This window comes from Pseudochaenichthys georgianus, chromosome 17 (genome assembly GCF_902827115.2).
Source record: "Pseudochaenichthys georgianus chromosome 17, fPseGeo1.2, whole genome shotgun sequence".
Classification (NCBI taxonomy): domain Eukaryota; kingdom Metazoa; phylum Chordata; class Actinopteri; order Perciformes; family Channichthyidae; genus Pseudochaenichthys; species Pseudochaenichthys georgianus.
This window is the reverse complement of record NC_047519.1, coordinates 35088718-35105129: the sequence shown is the minus strand read 5'-3', so window position 1 is coordinate 35105129 and position 16412 is coordinate 35088718. Positions and strand designations below refer to the sequence as shown.

At 39.5% G+C, this 16412-nt stretch overlaps 1 protein-coding gene across 1 annotated transcript in view; it reads left to right on the top strand.

Annotated features, from left to right (window-relative positions):
• The first annotated feature begins 615 nt into the window (after window positions 1-615).
• The window catches only part of tep1 (telomerase-associated protein 1), a 36749-nt gene continuing 20952 nt past the window's right edge, over window positions 616-16412 (top strand). Inside the window, exons 1-27 of the mRNA XM_034104321.2 lie at window positions 616-761; window positions 1323-1795; window positions 1943-2134; window positions 2256-2405; window positions 3532-3696; window positions 3783-3920; window positions 4377-4448; window positions 5290-5414; window positions 5654-5811; window positions 6607-6716; window positions 6891-6969; window positions 7159-7345; window positions 7828-8143; window positions 8660-8812; window positions 9384-9455; window positions 9757-9878; window positions 10074-10139; window positions 10670-10813; window positions 12021-12312; window positions 13296-13417; window positions 13862-13975; window positions 14158-14275; window positions 14428-14616; window positions 15338-15525; window positions 15620-15761; window positions 15898-16077; window positions 16168-16260. Of these exons, the coding sequence (XP_033960212.1) occupies window positions 1325-1795; window positions 1943-2134; window positions 2256-2405; window positions 3532-3696; window positions 3783-3920; window positions 4377-4448; window positions 5290-5414; window positions 5654-5811; window positions 6607-6716; window positions 6891-6969; window positions 7159-7345; window positions 7828-8143; window positions 8660-8812; window positions 9384-9455; window positions 9757-9878; window positions 10074-10139; window positions 10670-10813; window positions 12021-12312; window positions 13296-13417; window positions 13862-13975; window positions 14158-14275; window positions 14428-14616; window positions 15338-15525; window positions 15620-15761; window positions 15898-16077; window positions 16168-16260 (4158 nt within the window). The 5' untranslated portion in view covers window positions 616-761; window positions 1323-1324. The remainder of the gene's footprint in view (window positions 762-1322; window positions 1796-1942; window positions 2135-2255; window positions 2406-3531; window positions 3697-3782; window positions 3921-4376; window positions 4449-5289; window positions 5415-5653; window positions 5812-6606; window positions 6717-6890; window positions 6970-7158; window positions 7346-7827; window positions 8144-8659; window positions 8813-9383; window positions 9456-9756; window positions 9879-10073; window positions 10140-10669; window positions 10814-12020; window positions 12313-13295; window positions 13418-13861; window positions 13976-14157; window positions 14276-14427; window positions 14617-15337; window positions 15526-15619; window positions 15762-15897; window positions 16078-16167; window positions 16261-16412) is intronic.

Here is a 16412-nt window from a genome sequence, read left to right as displayed (position 1 = left end):
TAGCGTCATCACGTCACCCACATATTATCTTATCTAACAATAAAACACGTTTTAAATGTTTATGTTTTCAATGTGGTTTAGATTTATAGTAAGTGTTTTTTTTCCCCAGAGCAATCCCGTCTTTATATTCAATAATTTGAGGGTAGGCAGTGGGCACCCATACATGCGCTATTACGGTAAAATAAAAAGGTACACAATAATTTCGTCCAATCAGCGCTCTCAATTGTATTATATATTTGGCATAGGCTATGTGTTCCTTTCCTTTGTACAAATTAATTATTCTCATTGTTTTTATGTACGCACCATTTAAACCAAAGCAAATTATTAGTTTGTTTGGACTTCGCACTTTCGCTTCTTCCTGTGCGCATTATACAAGACATTACGGTAGTGTCATCATGTCACTTAAGCATTATCTTACCTAATAATTAAAAATGTTTAGTTATTAATATTCTGATATTTGATTTGATTTATAGTAAGTGGTATTTTTTCCAGAGCAATCCCGTCTTCATGCGTCTTTTTATTCCATTAGTTGAGGGTAGGCATCGATACAGGCGTTATTACGGTAAAGAAATTCGACCAATCAGCGCTCTCAATGTTCTACGTCTCAGAGGCAGCTACTCGGATGTGATCATTTCCAGTAAACCAGTCATTTAAGCTTTCTAGGCTTCAGAAATTCACTGTCACTTCGCAGTAATATTAAACGGTGACATTATACACAAGAAGATACGTGTGTCTGGGGAGTTGACATTCAGTTTTTCCCGGTGAGTTTCTGCTTTAAGTCTGGGTGTGTTTACGCTTACTACCACGCCGATTAAAACTATTCCTGTATACAAAACAGTAGGCCTGTAGGAACAATGTTGACTACAAATGTTATGTATTGCACTTAAAAGCATTGGCTGTCTGGATATTGCAGTGGCGATATAGTTTTTGTTTTTGATAGTTACATGCCTGGTTTCTACGCAGTTTGTGTCTTTATACTTTTTATGAATATATTTACAACAGTACTTTACTAACTTAGCTCTTGAACAACCTGAAACTTCTTGGTATTTTTGTTTTATTTATACATGCATTATGGTGGCCATGGAGTCTTATGAAACTCTTGGGCTTTCTGCTGAATGTTTCCAGACTTTGTTCCCTTGTTTTTATCTTATGTTATCAATGCATTCAGTGGCACAACACACCCTAAACTGCAGTAGTACAAACCTTGTTCAAACAGTGGAAGGAATGCTGCCGAGTTGCTTCTTTCAGGACTTAATGCCATGTAGGATTGGGAGGGTGTGTGTTTGTAGCAGCCTTTGACCCTCTGATTGATTTATTTGCAGGTATGGAGGCACTGACTTTGCATCAGACACATGTCGCCCAAGGAGAGCAGCAGCAGGCCACATGTGGGCGGAGTTTGTCCTCCAACTACGCTCCTCCAAATCTGGAGAATAAGCTACTGGCCTCCACACTGATGCTCAAACCTTCTCTCCAGCCCTCCTTCCTGTGTTCCACTTCCTCCTCCCTTCTCTCCCCCTCTTCCTTCTCGCCTTCCTTCACCTCTCCCCTCCTCAGCACCGTGAACCAGCTCCTTACTAGCCATTCCTTCGGCCTCTCTTTCCCCCTCACCTCCTCTACATCTCTCCGTAATGACTCTCTGCTCTCAAAGTCCCTGGCAAGCAGCGCTCTGCCTAAATGCTTTGCTTCTTCATTCCTCCCTCCTCTGGGTGGAGAACAGAGCAGGGACGATGGAGCTGATGAAGCCATGGAGGAATCATCGGAAGTGACGCAGTCCTCTTCGGAAGACTCAAGTGTGGTACATGAGATATTCTTCATTTATTTTACTTCTGTGTTTCATTAGTCTAAGTATAAAATGAAAGTACCTGGTATGCTCTTTGACAACATTGTTGATGCATCCCAGTGAGCGGTATTCTTGTTTTGACATTTGTCTCCACATCTGCAGTATTCTGAGGAAGACAATGTGTTGTCTGAAGAACAAGAGGTAGAGGATGAGGGGACAGCCATGGAAATACCTGTTCTTGGAATAGAGTTGGACAGCCAGGAACTTGAACCAACTATGGTCCTCAAACAGGAGGAATTTGCTGAGATTGATGGAGCAAAGGAAATGATTGAAGAGGAGCTGAAAGATAACAAGGTAGGAGGAAATCATAGAAATGTTGCACATGGCATATACCTGCGTGCTTATTTGATATGTTTATCTATGTGACTTTAACTCTGCAGAGAGATGTTTCATCGTCTGTCTCTCCGTTCCTCAGTATCTCCTGCTGAACCTGGTGTGTTGCTCGCTGGTGAATAAGAGCAAGGCTCCGGGTCAGAAGGACTGGGACTCAGAGGAGAGCGTCTGGACCAAGATCAAAAACCTGGCCAAGGACATTTCTGACTCGGACCCCCAGTTTCTTCTCAAGGTGTGAATGCATGTCTGTCTGTCTGTGTGGGTGTGTGCAGGGGTATGTAATGTATTTATTTATTTATTTGGTTATCATGGTAACAAATCAAGGAAATCAACCCAGAATAACATGCAAGAAATGTTTAGAAATGCAACACTTTATAGAAATAGAAGAAGATTTTGTTCATGCTTTGATTTTTATTGAGTGATTAATATGACAGTAAGAACAAAATATCACGGGCTACTCTGAAATATGCATGTTTTGATTTAAAGTTATTTCATATTTAAACCGTTGAGTTACTGGTTCAGTATCTTGTTCTTTCAAGTGATTCACTTTTTTTTTTTTTTGTCAAAAAAGTTAGATAAACGTTTGAGACAATATGTCATGAACAATTTCAAATCCTTGCTTTTTACCTGGTGGAAAACACAAACACAAGTTTTAAACACATGTCTTTGGTTGGTGAGGCTTTGTTGCCGTCTGCCAGCCTTATCTTTTCAATCCGTATCTCCTTGTAAAACGTCCTCGATGTGTTCAAAGTACACCACAGCACAGCTGCTTGAATGGAACATCCCATCATGTATTTTATGGTTAATCAACATCATTTCCAATATGTGTTTTAGGTTAGTGCAACTCCAGAAAACATGAACCTCTATTACCACAGAGCCTTTAACATAGTTATTTATAGTTGTCATAGTTGGGTTTTTAACTCTTGCTTTTGTTAATTAAATGTACGTAAATGTTCTCGTTGTTCTTATTTTTTTGTTTATATATTTTTTTGCATGTTATACTATTTTTTAATAGCATTAAAAATAGTAGAATATTTGTTCCTTTTCTTTGTACAACTTTATTTCTCTCATTGTGTTTATGTACGCACCATTTACAACAAAGCTAATTATTTGTGTGTAAACCTACTCGGCAAACCATATCTGATTCTGATCAGATTAAAAAAAAATCTATTTAACATTTTAATTTGTAACACGATATTATCACTATGTGACATATTTGTTGTTGATTGTTGTATTATCTTCCATAAAACAGGCCAGTGAAATTAGTTCCAAGACAGACAGCACACAATATGACGGTAAGGGCTATAATTCTTCCCAATAGTTAAGTACAATGTGGTGTTCTTGCTTTTATCATTCAGGTGGCAGTCTACACCCGTCAGGAGTTGAACATCCGCATCACAGCGAACTTCTTATTGGCTCTGGCCGCCAATCAGCCCTCCACCAAGCCTCATGTCCGCAGATACTTCTGTGCTGCCGTACAGCTGCCCTCTGATTGGCTGGAAGTAGTCAGGATCTACAGTACAGTAAGTCTTAGTGACTGTTTACTGTTTGGTGGGATCTGGATGTGTCAGTTCTGTGAAATCTCACCACCATGTGTCTCCGTCTCCAGTGCTTCAGCCGCTCCCTGCCGATGTGCCTGAAGAAGGCGATGGCTGACAAGTTCAAGCAGTTCAACGAGTATCAGCTGGCCAAATACAACACGCGCAAACACCGCTGTAAACACAACCGCAAGAAGCAAAACGTTAAGGTACAGAAGTATTCATTCGGGTCTGTTTTCATTCAGTTCAATATGAAAACTAAGGTTTAACCAAACTAAACTCAACGTATGGACAGAAATTGGTTCGTCAGTATAATTGTTTCTCTGTGGTAAAAAACAAAGCAGGACACCCACACACTTTTTACCACCTCACACCTTATGCATATTTATTGTTGTTATATAAAACTGTTTTATTTTAACTTCTCTATGTTTATATAAGTTATTTAAATGTATTTTGTTCTAAAATGGAGCAGTTGATACATAATCCAATTTCCCCCAAGGAATAAATAAAGTATTACTCGTTCAGAATCTCCTTCTAAAAAAATATTGAAACTTCATGTGGTTTTCTATTATAGTGCAATGGACTAATTTCTCTTTATTAACACTCAGTGCCTTAAATATCCTCTTCCTCACTCCTTGTCTGTTCGACGTATCTTTGATTTCCAGAAACCGACTGCTCAGCACATGAACAAGTGGGCGAACTTGCTCAGAGCAGATACTGCCCTGCTGGAGAAGATTGTAAGTCAATGTTCAGTACTTTTCTATTGTGCCACGAGTGTGTTGGATGTTTTACACTTGTGAGTTACTTAAGTGTCTTCTTCGAGGAATACTTCACCCACAAACTGACCATTTGTAAACCTATTGCACGTGTTTCTTGAAGAAAAACAAGATTATAAAACCAGACTACAACAATTGAGAAAAGTCGTGTTGAATTGAACTAAAGGAAGGTTGCGTTTAACAACAGCAAAACGTATATTAAAAAAACACGTTTGTCGTATTATCATTACTTCTTAAACACATGCATTTTCTCTTAAACCTTACTATTTTAAACCATTTTGCATAACGCACTTGAACAGACACGCTACTCATCTGCGGGAATACATATTCAAAAGTACGTTTTTTTCTAAAATGGAGGAATAGTGAGCTTATCTTTCAGTACATGAGACTTGGATCACACAGCACACGTTGCGTTAAGTTTGTAAACTGATGTTTTTATAGTTTTCTTTTGCTTAACGTGCCCATTTACTTAAATTGATCAAGACTCGTTCATTGCTAATTGATCGTGTATTCACTGTGTAGTCATGGTTTTAAAAACGTTTTTTCTTTAAGCATTCAATAATCTTTTCCGATGAGAAGCATTTCTTCAAGTCATTTTATAAGTGGGGGTTATCTTGATGTAGGTATTTTCAGTTCACATACTTTGCTGCTGTGTTTGCAGATATCGGTTGAGTAGAGATTGTTCAATTAAAACTTTTAATAAAATGATATATTCCAAACATCACGACCCATCTTCTCAGTGTCTTAGGGCAAACGTTACCACATGGGTAACTCTATTGTATCCTTGTTTGTGTGTGTGCAGTTGAATGTAAAGGACGGCAAAGCGGTGGTGGATAAAAAGCAGAGCGAGTTCAGCATAAAGAAGATGATCAAGAAGCTTCACATTAAGGAACCGGCTGAATATGTTATGGCCATTCTGGGGAAAAAGTAAGACACACACATAGTTACTCCTACATTAGTATCATTAATTATTATTAGCAGACACTTAAGGTGTGCAGTATTATGAAAAATGTGTATATAAAGGTATATTTTAAATCCTACAGTATCATATAAATGCGCGATAGAGGGGTTAAACGAGGAGGGGAGAGAGATTTTGTCTTAGGCTTTTTCTTGTAAAACTTGTCCTGCTTCCACTTTAAAATGTGATCTGGTTGTGTCGGTTTCAGGTATCCTGCAGATGCCAATATATTCAACCGCAGTGGAATAAAGGGCTCGTGGGACAGGGAGAAAGCCGGGACGCGAATGAAGCTCACCGAGCCGGAGACGTGGGAACGGCTGCTCAGCCGGGAGGGGAACAAGGCCGCCACCTGGGAGAAACTCATAGGTACACACACACACACACACACACACACACACACACACACACACACACACACACACACACACACACACACACACACACACACACACACACACACACACACACACACACACACACACACACACACACACACACACACACACACACACATCACTTCAGGGGACATTACATTGACTTACATGCATTTCCTGGAGACTTATCCTAACCTTAACCATAACCAACACATGCCTAACCCTAATCCTAACCCTAACCAAGTCTTCACCCTAAAATGAATGATCCCTCTCATGGGGACCTCCAATTTGTCCCCATAAGGGAAGCCAGTCCCCACACGTGACTATGTAAACAGATTTAGGTCCCCACAAGTATAGTAATGCTAGACCACACACACACACACACGTATGTATTTTACATTCTGTTTTTATCTTGCCTTACTCCATTTAAATGTATATAGTTAAATTCCTCATTTTTCTTGTACTGTTGTGTCCCTTGCACAATTTAATTTTATAAATGTGTATTTCTCAATTATATGATAGGTTGCATTGTAGTAGTAGTAGTAGTAGTAGTGTGTGACATAATATTTTCTTTGCCAAATCTACACTGTAGCTATCTTGCATGTGTCTATAAAGCCCTTGAATGTAACTGGGTTTGAATACCATTTTTAAATGAGACTTTAAAGCTGTATCTATGCATTCCAAACACACACATATATGCATACAGCACATATATATATATATATATATATATATATTATCCAACATGTCTATCATCACACTGATGAATAATGTCTCTACTGCGCAGACAATAAGTCTGTTCCCTTCATGGCCATGCTGAGGAACCTGAGGAACATGATCATAGCAGGCATCAGTGAGGCTCATCACAAGAAGATCCTCAGCAGACTGACCAATAAGGTGAGATCCAACAACATGATCAAAATCACTTGGGAAAAGGTCAAAGAAAGTGGTGTTATTCAACCTGATGACTAGTTTTAGGTAGTTTTTGTGTTTTTCAGTTGCTTGTTATGTTTCTTTTGTAATTATATTTGAGTTGTTTCAGCAACCGTTATGTTTCCAATGTGTCTACAGAAAGCAGTCATTCAGAGCCGCCAGTTTCCCATCAGATTCCTGGCTGCGTACAAAGTCATCATGGAGATGAATTCTTTGGGTGAGATACAAGTCTTTACTGAAAGTCATTTTTGTACTACTGCTTTTTTATGGCAACATTTTGAAGACATGGCACCACATTCCACCTTACACACTACAGGACAACTGTAATGAAGTCTAGCTCTGACATGCTGCGACACATACAGAACTTTCCCTTATTCCTCTTTGCCTCTCTTTCCTCTACCCAAAGCATCAGAGAAACCAATCCCACCCGTTAAAGAGATCCTGAAGGGCATCCTGAAAAAGATTCCCAAGAGCAAACGCTTCGAGAGTCAGGACTGGGACACGACTCCGAAGAGCCGGCTGAGGGTGACGCTTGGAGTGCCGTTTATCTATCGACTATACAAAATGAAGAAGGAGCAGCTCCTGAAGGCCAAGTAAGGAAATGTCTTTACGTTTTGCTACGATGATTTCCTAATGTATTAAATGTTATATTTACGTATAATTGTTTCTGTGGCTGATACTAGGAAAGATATTTCAGTACTAGTCAGCAGCATTTAAACATTTTAAAGGATATTTAAAAGTGCACATTTGTTAAAAAAAATGTAAGGGAGTACTAAGAATAACAAAATAATTATAATTCCTGTGTGAAATGCAAAATGAAACCTTTATAGTGGTCAATAATTCAATGATATTTGGTCAGAGTTTAGGTTATTGATTTGTATCGCTCCTCTCTGATAATCAACCAAGTAAAAAAACAACCTTTTTAAAAGAAAGTGTGCACAGTTTTTTGCTGAGATTGAACATGTGTTTCTTACATCAGTTAACAAAGACAGCAAACACAATTTGAGGTCTGCGTGCATTAAAAACAAAAGTATATCCAGTTTGATATGAAAGCTCTCTGTGTCTGTGCATCCAGTCAGAGTCAGGTAACTCTGGCTCTGTTGGACCGGTACCGTAAAGCTCTGGAAACGGCGGTCCAGATCTCCTGTCGTTTCAACGTGCCTCCGCTGCCCGGACGGACCCTCATCCTCCTGTCCTGTGACATACAGGACGATCGTGAATGGCATGAGAAACTGGACTTCTGCCTCCCTGAGGAAGAAGAAGAAGAGGAAAAGGAGGAAGAAGAAGAGGGGAAGGAGGAAGAAGAAGAAGAAGAAGAAGAAGAAGAGGAAGAACAAAGGAGCAGAAGGAGAAAGAGGGAGAAACCTCCGGTTGACAAACTGACTGCTTCTGTGAGTTTTCTTCTGATTAGCAGTAACGCGTACACTGACATGCTTTACATTAATGCGTATTATGCAAACAATATCTTGTTTTTCATTCATTTAATTTAAGTTTTGCCAGTTAGAATCTAAGGAGGAAACCCACAACCCTCAGAATATTTTTGCACATTTGTACAGAAGCTACCTCTCTTAATATATTCACAGCTTTCCACTTTTCATAAAAATACTGTACAGTTTTATTGTATTTTTTCATAGTATACTGTACATAGTTTTTTGGTATATCTATATTTAATGTAAATAATGGTCTAGATTTTAACGTTATAATATTTTTCTTTTAATATTATATATAATTTGTTTGTGTTTTTCTTACAATATATCTTCTTAAACTGTGTTTATGTATGCACCATACACCAAGGAAAATTCCATGTATTTGTAAACCTGTATCTGAATTCTGAAATGTATTTAAAAACCCTCCCGTTGTGAATTCACTTGTTTATATGATCAATCTCTTCCCTTTTTTGCCCTCAGGTTATGGAGACGGCAGCTTTGCTCTCTCTGATGATCGGCAGCAGTGCTGAGGACAGTCATATCACTCTGGTTAGTCATTCTTGCTTCAAGGAAGTCGAGCTGAAGTCTGATGTTCTCCTGGATAATGTCAGGAGTGTGATGAAGCAAAGAAAGGTGAGGACTTTTTCTCTATTGCATCATTCTTAGGAGTGATGTGAATAAGTTAAACAAAGGTAATAACTATTATACATATATATATATACAGCAGTGTTTCTCAAACTTTTTCATACCAAGGACCACTTAACCAATAAAAAAACACTCGCGGACCACCTAACTCCACAAATATCCCAAAACACATCGTTTTTCTAGAACAGATTATAAATCGACTGAAAATGGTACAAACAAGTGGCAACATGTGTGACGAAGGTGTTGCCCTGGGCTTTATCATGCAATGGAAAGTGAAACTTAAGCTCCTTCCATTGCGGAGATATTCCCGCGAGAGTGCGGTAAATGTATCTATTTATTTCAAATGTGAAATGTTACCAATATACTCACGGACCACTAGGGGGCGCTCACGGACCACCAGTGGTCCGCGGACCACACTTTGAGAAGCACTGATATACAGTGTCAACAAGGTTGGATACAACTGAAAAAATATCCTTCTAAAATAAAGATGGGCAGTGTTGTGGAGGAAGTTTTTATTCATTGTCATGTGCCTTTAATAATGATTACTTCTCTTTAACAGACATTATCAGATACGCCATATGACGAAAGGGAGACATATACCATCAGCAAAATGATTCCCAAAAACAATAAGGTTAGTGGATATGTATTAACATGTTTTATGTACATAAAACCAAACTTTTAGAAGTTGTTGTGGTGTTGCAAATACACAGTACTGTCTTCATAGTAGATGCATACATGTGCTTTTAAAAATGTACAGAGCTGCATGTCCTAAAGTCTGAAAATGCTTGCACTGGGGCTCTGCAGCGTAATGATACTTGCTGAGCCATTACCTGCATTAAGGCAGTTTGGATCAAAAGTGAAAGAACCCTGGTTTAGCCCAACACACGTTGCTTTTGTGTGTTCCTGGATCTCCCATGCTTTTTCTATCTCAGGTGGACAACATCATAGTGCTGTGTGACCGCTGGATGAGTGCGGAATTACAGTGGGCCATCAAAAGCTACAGGAACGAAATAAACAACAAAGCTCTCATTGTGGAAATCTTATTGATAAATCGGTAATACTCCACTTTCCTGCTGTAGCTGCTAGTACTCATATCTCACACACAGTATTGTGAAGCTAACTTTGCATTCACAACAATCACAGGTGGACCTTTAACGTGTACCAATTCCATTTTATAACAACATTCTTCAGCATAAGGTCATCTTGAATGTTTCTTTCTCTTTTTATATCTTGTATTTTCCACTTGCAGAGAGTCAGAGTTCAGCCCTGAAAGAAACTATGTGAAGCTGTCAGGCTTCAGTGAGCAAATACTGAGGTAACATCTCTTGTAGCCCTTTTCTATTCTCAAAAACAATTCAATAACTCTTGACTGTATGAATGTAAGAAGGCAAACTCTTGGCTTTCTGGTTATGATAACGGTAAAAACTATTTTGCCAAAGTTGAGAGAAGATCAGCAATCTACGTAATTTAGGGCAACTAAAAACCACTTACCAGTAGGCCGACCTCAAAGCAAAAACTGAGATTTGTTAAACATTGTCTGCCACGTAATCGTAGCCCCGAGTAAAACCGCAAAGTATAATTTTTCTCTTCATTTTGTAAGATTTGTGAAACAAGAAACAGTTATTCATGAGCTTTAAAAGTTCTGAAAGGTACGCTACGGCAACGCTAGCTGGTTCCCTCCATCTTCAGTCTTTATGCTAAGCTAACTAGCTGCTGGCTGTAGCTTTATCCTACCAACCTGAACGTGTTATTGCAGTTCTAATAAATCTCTCCCCAAAAAGACTTTATGTTTAACTTCTTTTAACCAATTATTGATCGTTATGTTTAACTTTTTTTAACAACCAGGTTTGTGGCAGAACGAGGATCATCCAGGCTGCTGGAACATGTGGAGCATTTAGACAAAATGTACAACGTCGCACCACCAGAGGGAGCTAAAGGCCCTCAGACCGCAGACAACGTCGTCCAAATACCAGCCAGCCCCAAGTCAAGGTCAATTTCTTTTATTTGGGGCAAAAAGAAAATATCACCAGTTTTATGTTTAACATTGAAGGCCAGTAGATATTGCCTTTTCCTTCCTCTGTCATCTTTAAACTTAGAGCAGCAACACTATACTTATATGTAACCTACATGCATGTCCCATTTTATGTTTGCCACACCAGAAATCTAAAGGGGTTTTCTCATTCCCTATTAAGTGTCTTTAAATGCGTAGAAGCCTCTCAGGTAAAACATAATGTAATGAACCTGTTTTGATTTGTGGTAAAGAACCAAATCTGAGCAGTATCCAACGATGATGGTCAGTAGAGACTTCATTTTTCCCGCCTTAAAAAAAAATAAAAATCCTATTGAACATAAAAAAATGTGTAGCAAAGAACCAAATCTGAGCAATAACGTTAATGGCCAATACACATTTGTTTTTCCTGCCTTTTTTTTAACTTGGAGCAGCAGGAGTGCCTCTAAGAATCAAATTAAATTACGCTACATTGACACTTCCCAGTTTTTCCTGCTGGACTGAAGATTTAAAGGTCCCCTATTATACTGTTTTTCATCAATATATCACAGGTCTCCGATATTTACAAAACATGTCTCTGAAGTGTTTGGCTCCAAATACCAAAAATCATTGCAGCATTACCCATAATCCCCTCTGTTTCAGCCCTGTTTCAAAAGTCTGTTACTTTAGATGAAAATAAGGAGCCCCTCCCCACGCCCCTCTGAGAGATATTTGGTTAAAAAGAACACAATGGTGGAGATTCAGGATGCAGGTGATAAGGTGGGGGGGGTGGGGGTTGCTGATTGGCTAATGGTTACACAAGCCAACAAATCGTTATGACATCATAAAGTGGCCAAAATCTGATCAGCTCATTTTCAGACAGGTTTTTATATAAATGGATCAGGACAAAAAGAGAGAGAATCTTTGTTCCTGAAACTTTCAGAGTCTCTTTCCACAGAGGGGACACATGTTGATGTAGAAGAGACATGAAGAAGAGGGGACACATGTTGATGTAGAAGAGACATGAAGAAGAGGGGACACATGTTGATGTAGAAGAGACATGAAGAAGAGGGGACACATGTTGATGTAGAAGAGACATGAAGAAGAGGGGACACATGTTGATGTAGAAGAGACATAAAGAAGTGGATTTTGCACAATAGGTGACCTTCAAAGTTATTTTCTAATTTCCTATGACTCTTCTTTTCGCAGGTGGCGAGGTGTGCGTGTGTTCATCTCCTCCACCTTCAGAGACATGCACACCGAGCGCGACATCTTGGTGCGCGGCGTGTTCCCGGAGCTGCGGCGGCGCGCGGCGTCACACTGCCTCTACCTGCAGGAGGTGGAGCTGCGCTGGGGGGTGACGGAGGAGGAGTCGGACCGCGCCGCCCAGCTGTGCCTGTCGGAGGTCTGTCGCAGCCAGATGATGGTAGCTATCCTGGGGGAGAGGTACGGCCTGGTGCCCCCAAAACCCGTCCTCCCCGACCTGCCGCAGCACCGCTGGGTAAGACTTGTGATATGACATGGAGATAAATAATTAGTATGTGGAGATAGTAGTACAGACTGAGCTCGATATGTTTATTTAAATGAATTACTGATGCTTCATTCAAGAAGGTGCATTTTTTCCCGAGAAAATTCCTCATATTTACCAGCAAGCCTTGAGTTTATTTATTTATTGGTTAAAACAGCTTTAAATTCAATTCTTCACATCTTTTAAATAAAATAGAATAAGTTAAGATCATTATAAATCATTAAAGTTAAACATAGGGAATAAGGGAAACAATTGAGACTGGATGAAGAAATATTAACTACTGTAATCCCAATCTTGATGGCGTATAAAATAAAGTGTTTAGTGGAACCTGCAGCATCAATTCGTCCAATAAATATAAATATATTTCTTCAGAATCTGGATTATTTAAAAGTGAAATGTCCGCTACTACCATTATTTTATTGTATATTTCTAATTTTGTGATATAGGGTATGACAAATCTGTCTTCTTTTATACATTTAAGGAAAACAAAATGTTTTTTTGTTTTTTTAAATGATAAATTCAATTTAAGGGTGGGGTAGGTAATTTTGGAGAAACCAGCTCGAGTGCGCTAGAATTTGAAAATACACAGCCGGAAAAAATCTGCCACTTCCTTACAGAGCCCCTCCTCAAACACACACATGACCAATGAGGGCACGAGATAAGTTTGTGCACAGATGGGAGGCTGACAGGCAGGTAGGCCATCCAGTTACTTTAGCCGGGCCGGCTCAGATGATTGGTCGTGCTTTTTACAGCGCCACGGCTTCCAGAGATGACATTTTTATATGGATTTTTTGTCAAAGCACTTCAGATATTCATTGCTATCGGGATGTTAAGAGCATTCCATGGAATATAACAAAAAGTGTATCTCGAGCCGGTTTCTCAAACGTACCTACCCCACCTTTAAGGTATCTTTTTTTTTGTATAACAAAAAGCCTAATTTGTTTCTCTGTGTGCAGCTGGCGTCGGCTCCGGCAGATCTGTCCATCACGGAGATGGAGATCCGTCAGTTCGAGGCTCTTTACCCCGACACAGCCCAGCAGAGGATGATGTGCTACTTCAGAGATCCAAACATCAACAAGTAAACCATCACAATCCGTCTAAACACTTGATGACCCCAGAGATGAATCTGCAGTACAATTACTATTTCATGTTTGATCTTAGCATTTTTTTGACTATTTTTCATGGCTTTATGCCATAAATCAGACCTTTGTTTCAGCTAGTGGTTGTCTTTGGAGGCAGACAGAATTGCTTTGTAAGAAATTGCTTGTTTTAAACGATTATTATGTCATTATATTTGATAGCCAATACATTGTACAATACACTTTCACTTCAGAATGATAGATTAAAGCGAGAAATGCCACCTAAGATGCGGCAATTTAAATTACTTTGTGACCCCTTCCAATTCCAAAAAAAACCCCTGAATGAATAGGATGCTTTTGTAAAATATTTGTGAACATATTCAATGCTGTTATACTACACATTCAAGTTATTATGTTTGAATTTACTCTTGGTTGCTTCTCAGATCAGTTCCAGTGGCTTGGAGGTCTGACTTTGTCGCTGAATCGAAGGAGGCTGAGTCTAAAATGGCCTCTCTGAAGGAAAGGATCCGGCAGAGTGAAGTCAAGGTCACTGAAAAGTGAGTCATCTCTCTTATCAATAATAATTCAATATACTTTTAGAATACCACTCATCAAGGGCTTTTGTTTTTATAACGACTGTGACTTTTCAGTAGAAAGTTGGCATTTTGAAATTCTGAAATGAAACCACTAAAACATAATTTTAAATGTCTTACAATATTCTATTGTTTTTCTGTCGTAGTTACTCATGTGAGTGGGGAGGCGTTGTGGATGGGAAACCGTATCTGAAAAACCTGGAGGACTTTGGAAAGGCCTTGCTGGAAGATCTGTGGATGGCTGTTGTCAAGCAGTTTGTGGAAGTTAGTCACTATGACCAGTAAAGAAGTTTAGTCAGTACTTCTACTTTTACCAGAGTATTTTTAAACATGAGTATCTGTACTTCTACTCGAGTAAAGGATGTGTGTACTTTTGCCATCTCTGGTTCAACACCACATTATCCTCCATGTGTCAGGAGGATGAGGAGGCGGAGGCTTCGTTGGATGTGATGGAGCAGGAGGTGCACCAGGGGGCGCTGCAGAGGCAGTTCTTTGGCCGGGCAAAGCTGCTGACGGCGGCCGGGGAGATGGTGGAGCAGAGCCAGACCAAAGGAGGGCTGTTGGTGGTGGAGGGGGGACCTGGAGAGGGGAAAACTGTCTTCATGGTAAACTTCCTAAAACAATTGTCAATCATATAAATCATGTATCATATGGTAAAATAGTTTGTACTGCATTTTGTTTCAAATATTTGTATTGAGAAGAAGCATACAAGTGTAGGCAATAGTACAGACTTCTTTGGGGTGGAAATCATGCTTCCCTTTTTCAACATAGAAGACAAACATAACAGCCAACAAGAAAAAATAAAGAAAAAACATAGCATGACAGGAATACCATACTTAATGACATACATAGTGTTTGTACTGAATTAAAAAAATAAATATGATGGCTTGCTTGTTGTCCAAAATATCTTAACGTAGGAGGAACACTAAAATGCTTGATTATTATCACTCAGATAATTATTCTTTTGATATTTCTGCAACTAGCAATTATTTTCCAGCTCTTTTCTAGAATTTTCATAATTATAGTTTTCTTAAAAAAGTGAAAAAGATGACAAATCCGGAACAGTAGAAAAAAGTGAAAAATAATGTATAAATTATTTATCAGAATCTCAGATTACATCTAAAAATCCTGCAAACAATCTTTCCGAAAGCCTAAGGTTACATTTCCATTAATTAAACCAGATTTTTTTTTTATTCCTTGCTTTGTATTAGCCAGAACCAGAGAATTTTCCACATTTCTGCCTGAAAAACTCAACATTATAAACATGTTACTGTGTGTAAATGATCTGCATGGTATGGGTGTCCATATTAATTTGTCCCTACACAGGCCGCTCTTGCAGACAGCCTCAGGACTGGAGTCAACTCGAGGAAAAACTTCACCTGTGATGTCATCTCCTACTCTACAGCTGCCAGCCAATCAGCACGCTCCGTGGAAAACCTGCTGCGCTGCCTGGTTCAGGGGTTGAAGAAGATGAAAGACACTGAGGAGGAATCGCCTCTTCCCCATTCTTACAGGTAGAAACATCTTCAATTGTCCCTCAAAAAGTTTACAGCTACGTCTGAACTTTTGGCACTTACAGCGACTGCCTTTCCTTTGTTTTCATCACAGAGATTTGCTGTCTGAATTTGCCTCGAATTTGAGTGACTTGAAGAAGAAAAAGCCTCTGGTGCTGCTGGTTGACGGGGCCGATCTGGTCCAAGATGACAGAGGTCAGCTCAGCTCTGAGTGGATCCCACAGCAGCTGCCCCAGGTCAGTCACATGGAGGGGAAACTGACGGAAAACATACTTTTCTAGTGAACCATTATCTATACTTGCTTTGTTTATAGTAGAATGTGTAGGTGTTTGTCGGCTTCATTGAAACTCAGATTCCCTATTGTCTTGTCAGGGTGTCTGTTTGGTGGTGAGCGTCACAACCAAAGCAGCGCTGTTACAAACCCTGGCCAAGAAACGAGGCACAGTGCTGTTTTCCCTCGGCCAGCTCACCATGCCGGACCGCAAGGAGATAGTCCGGAAGGGACTGGACTCCTTCGGGAAGAAACTCAGCGACTCTGCTTTCAACAACCAGGTTCTTCTTATGTTGCTGCCGTTGATACTCAGAAAGTGGCCCCTGTAATTCAAATGTAATGTAACATCTATTCTTCGTCTGCTCGTCCAGCTCCAGACGCTGATCTCCAAGAAGGGAGCAGCGAGTCCTCTCTACCTGCACCTGGCCTGTGAAGACTTGAGGAACTTTTCCTCCTTTGATAAGGTTTCATATAACGTCCTGCATTATATTTGTTACTGGAAATGTGTATTTCCACATGTATATTTTCCACATATCCGTATATATACTTGTATCTGTCCATCTCTCTATCTCTCTATCTATCTATCTATCTATCTATCTATCTATCTATCTATCTA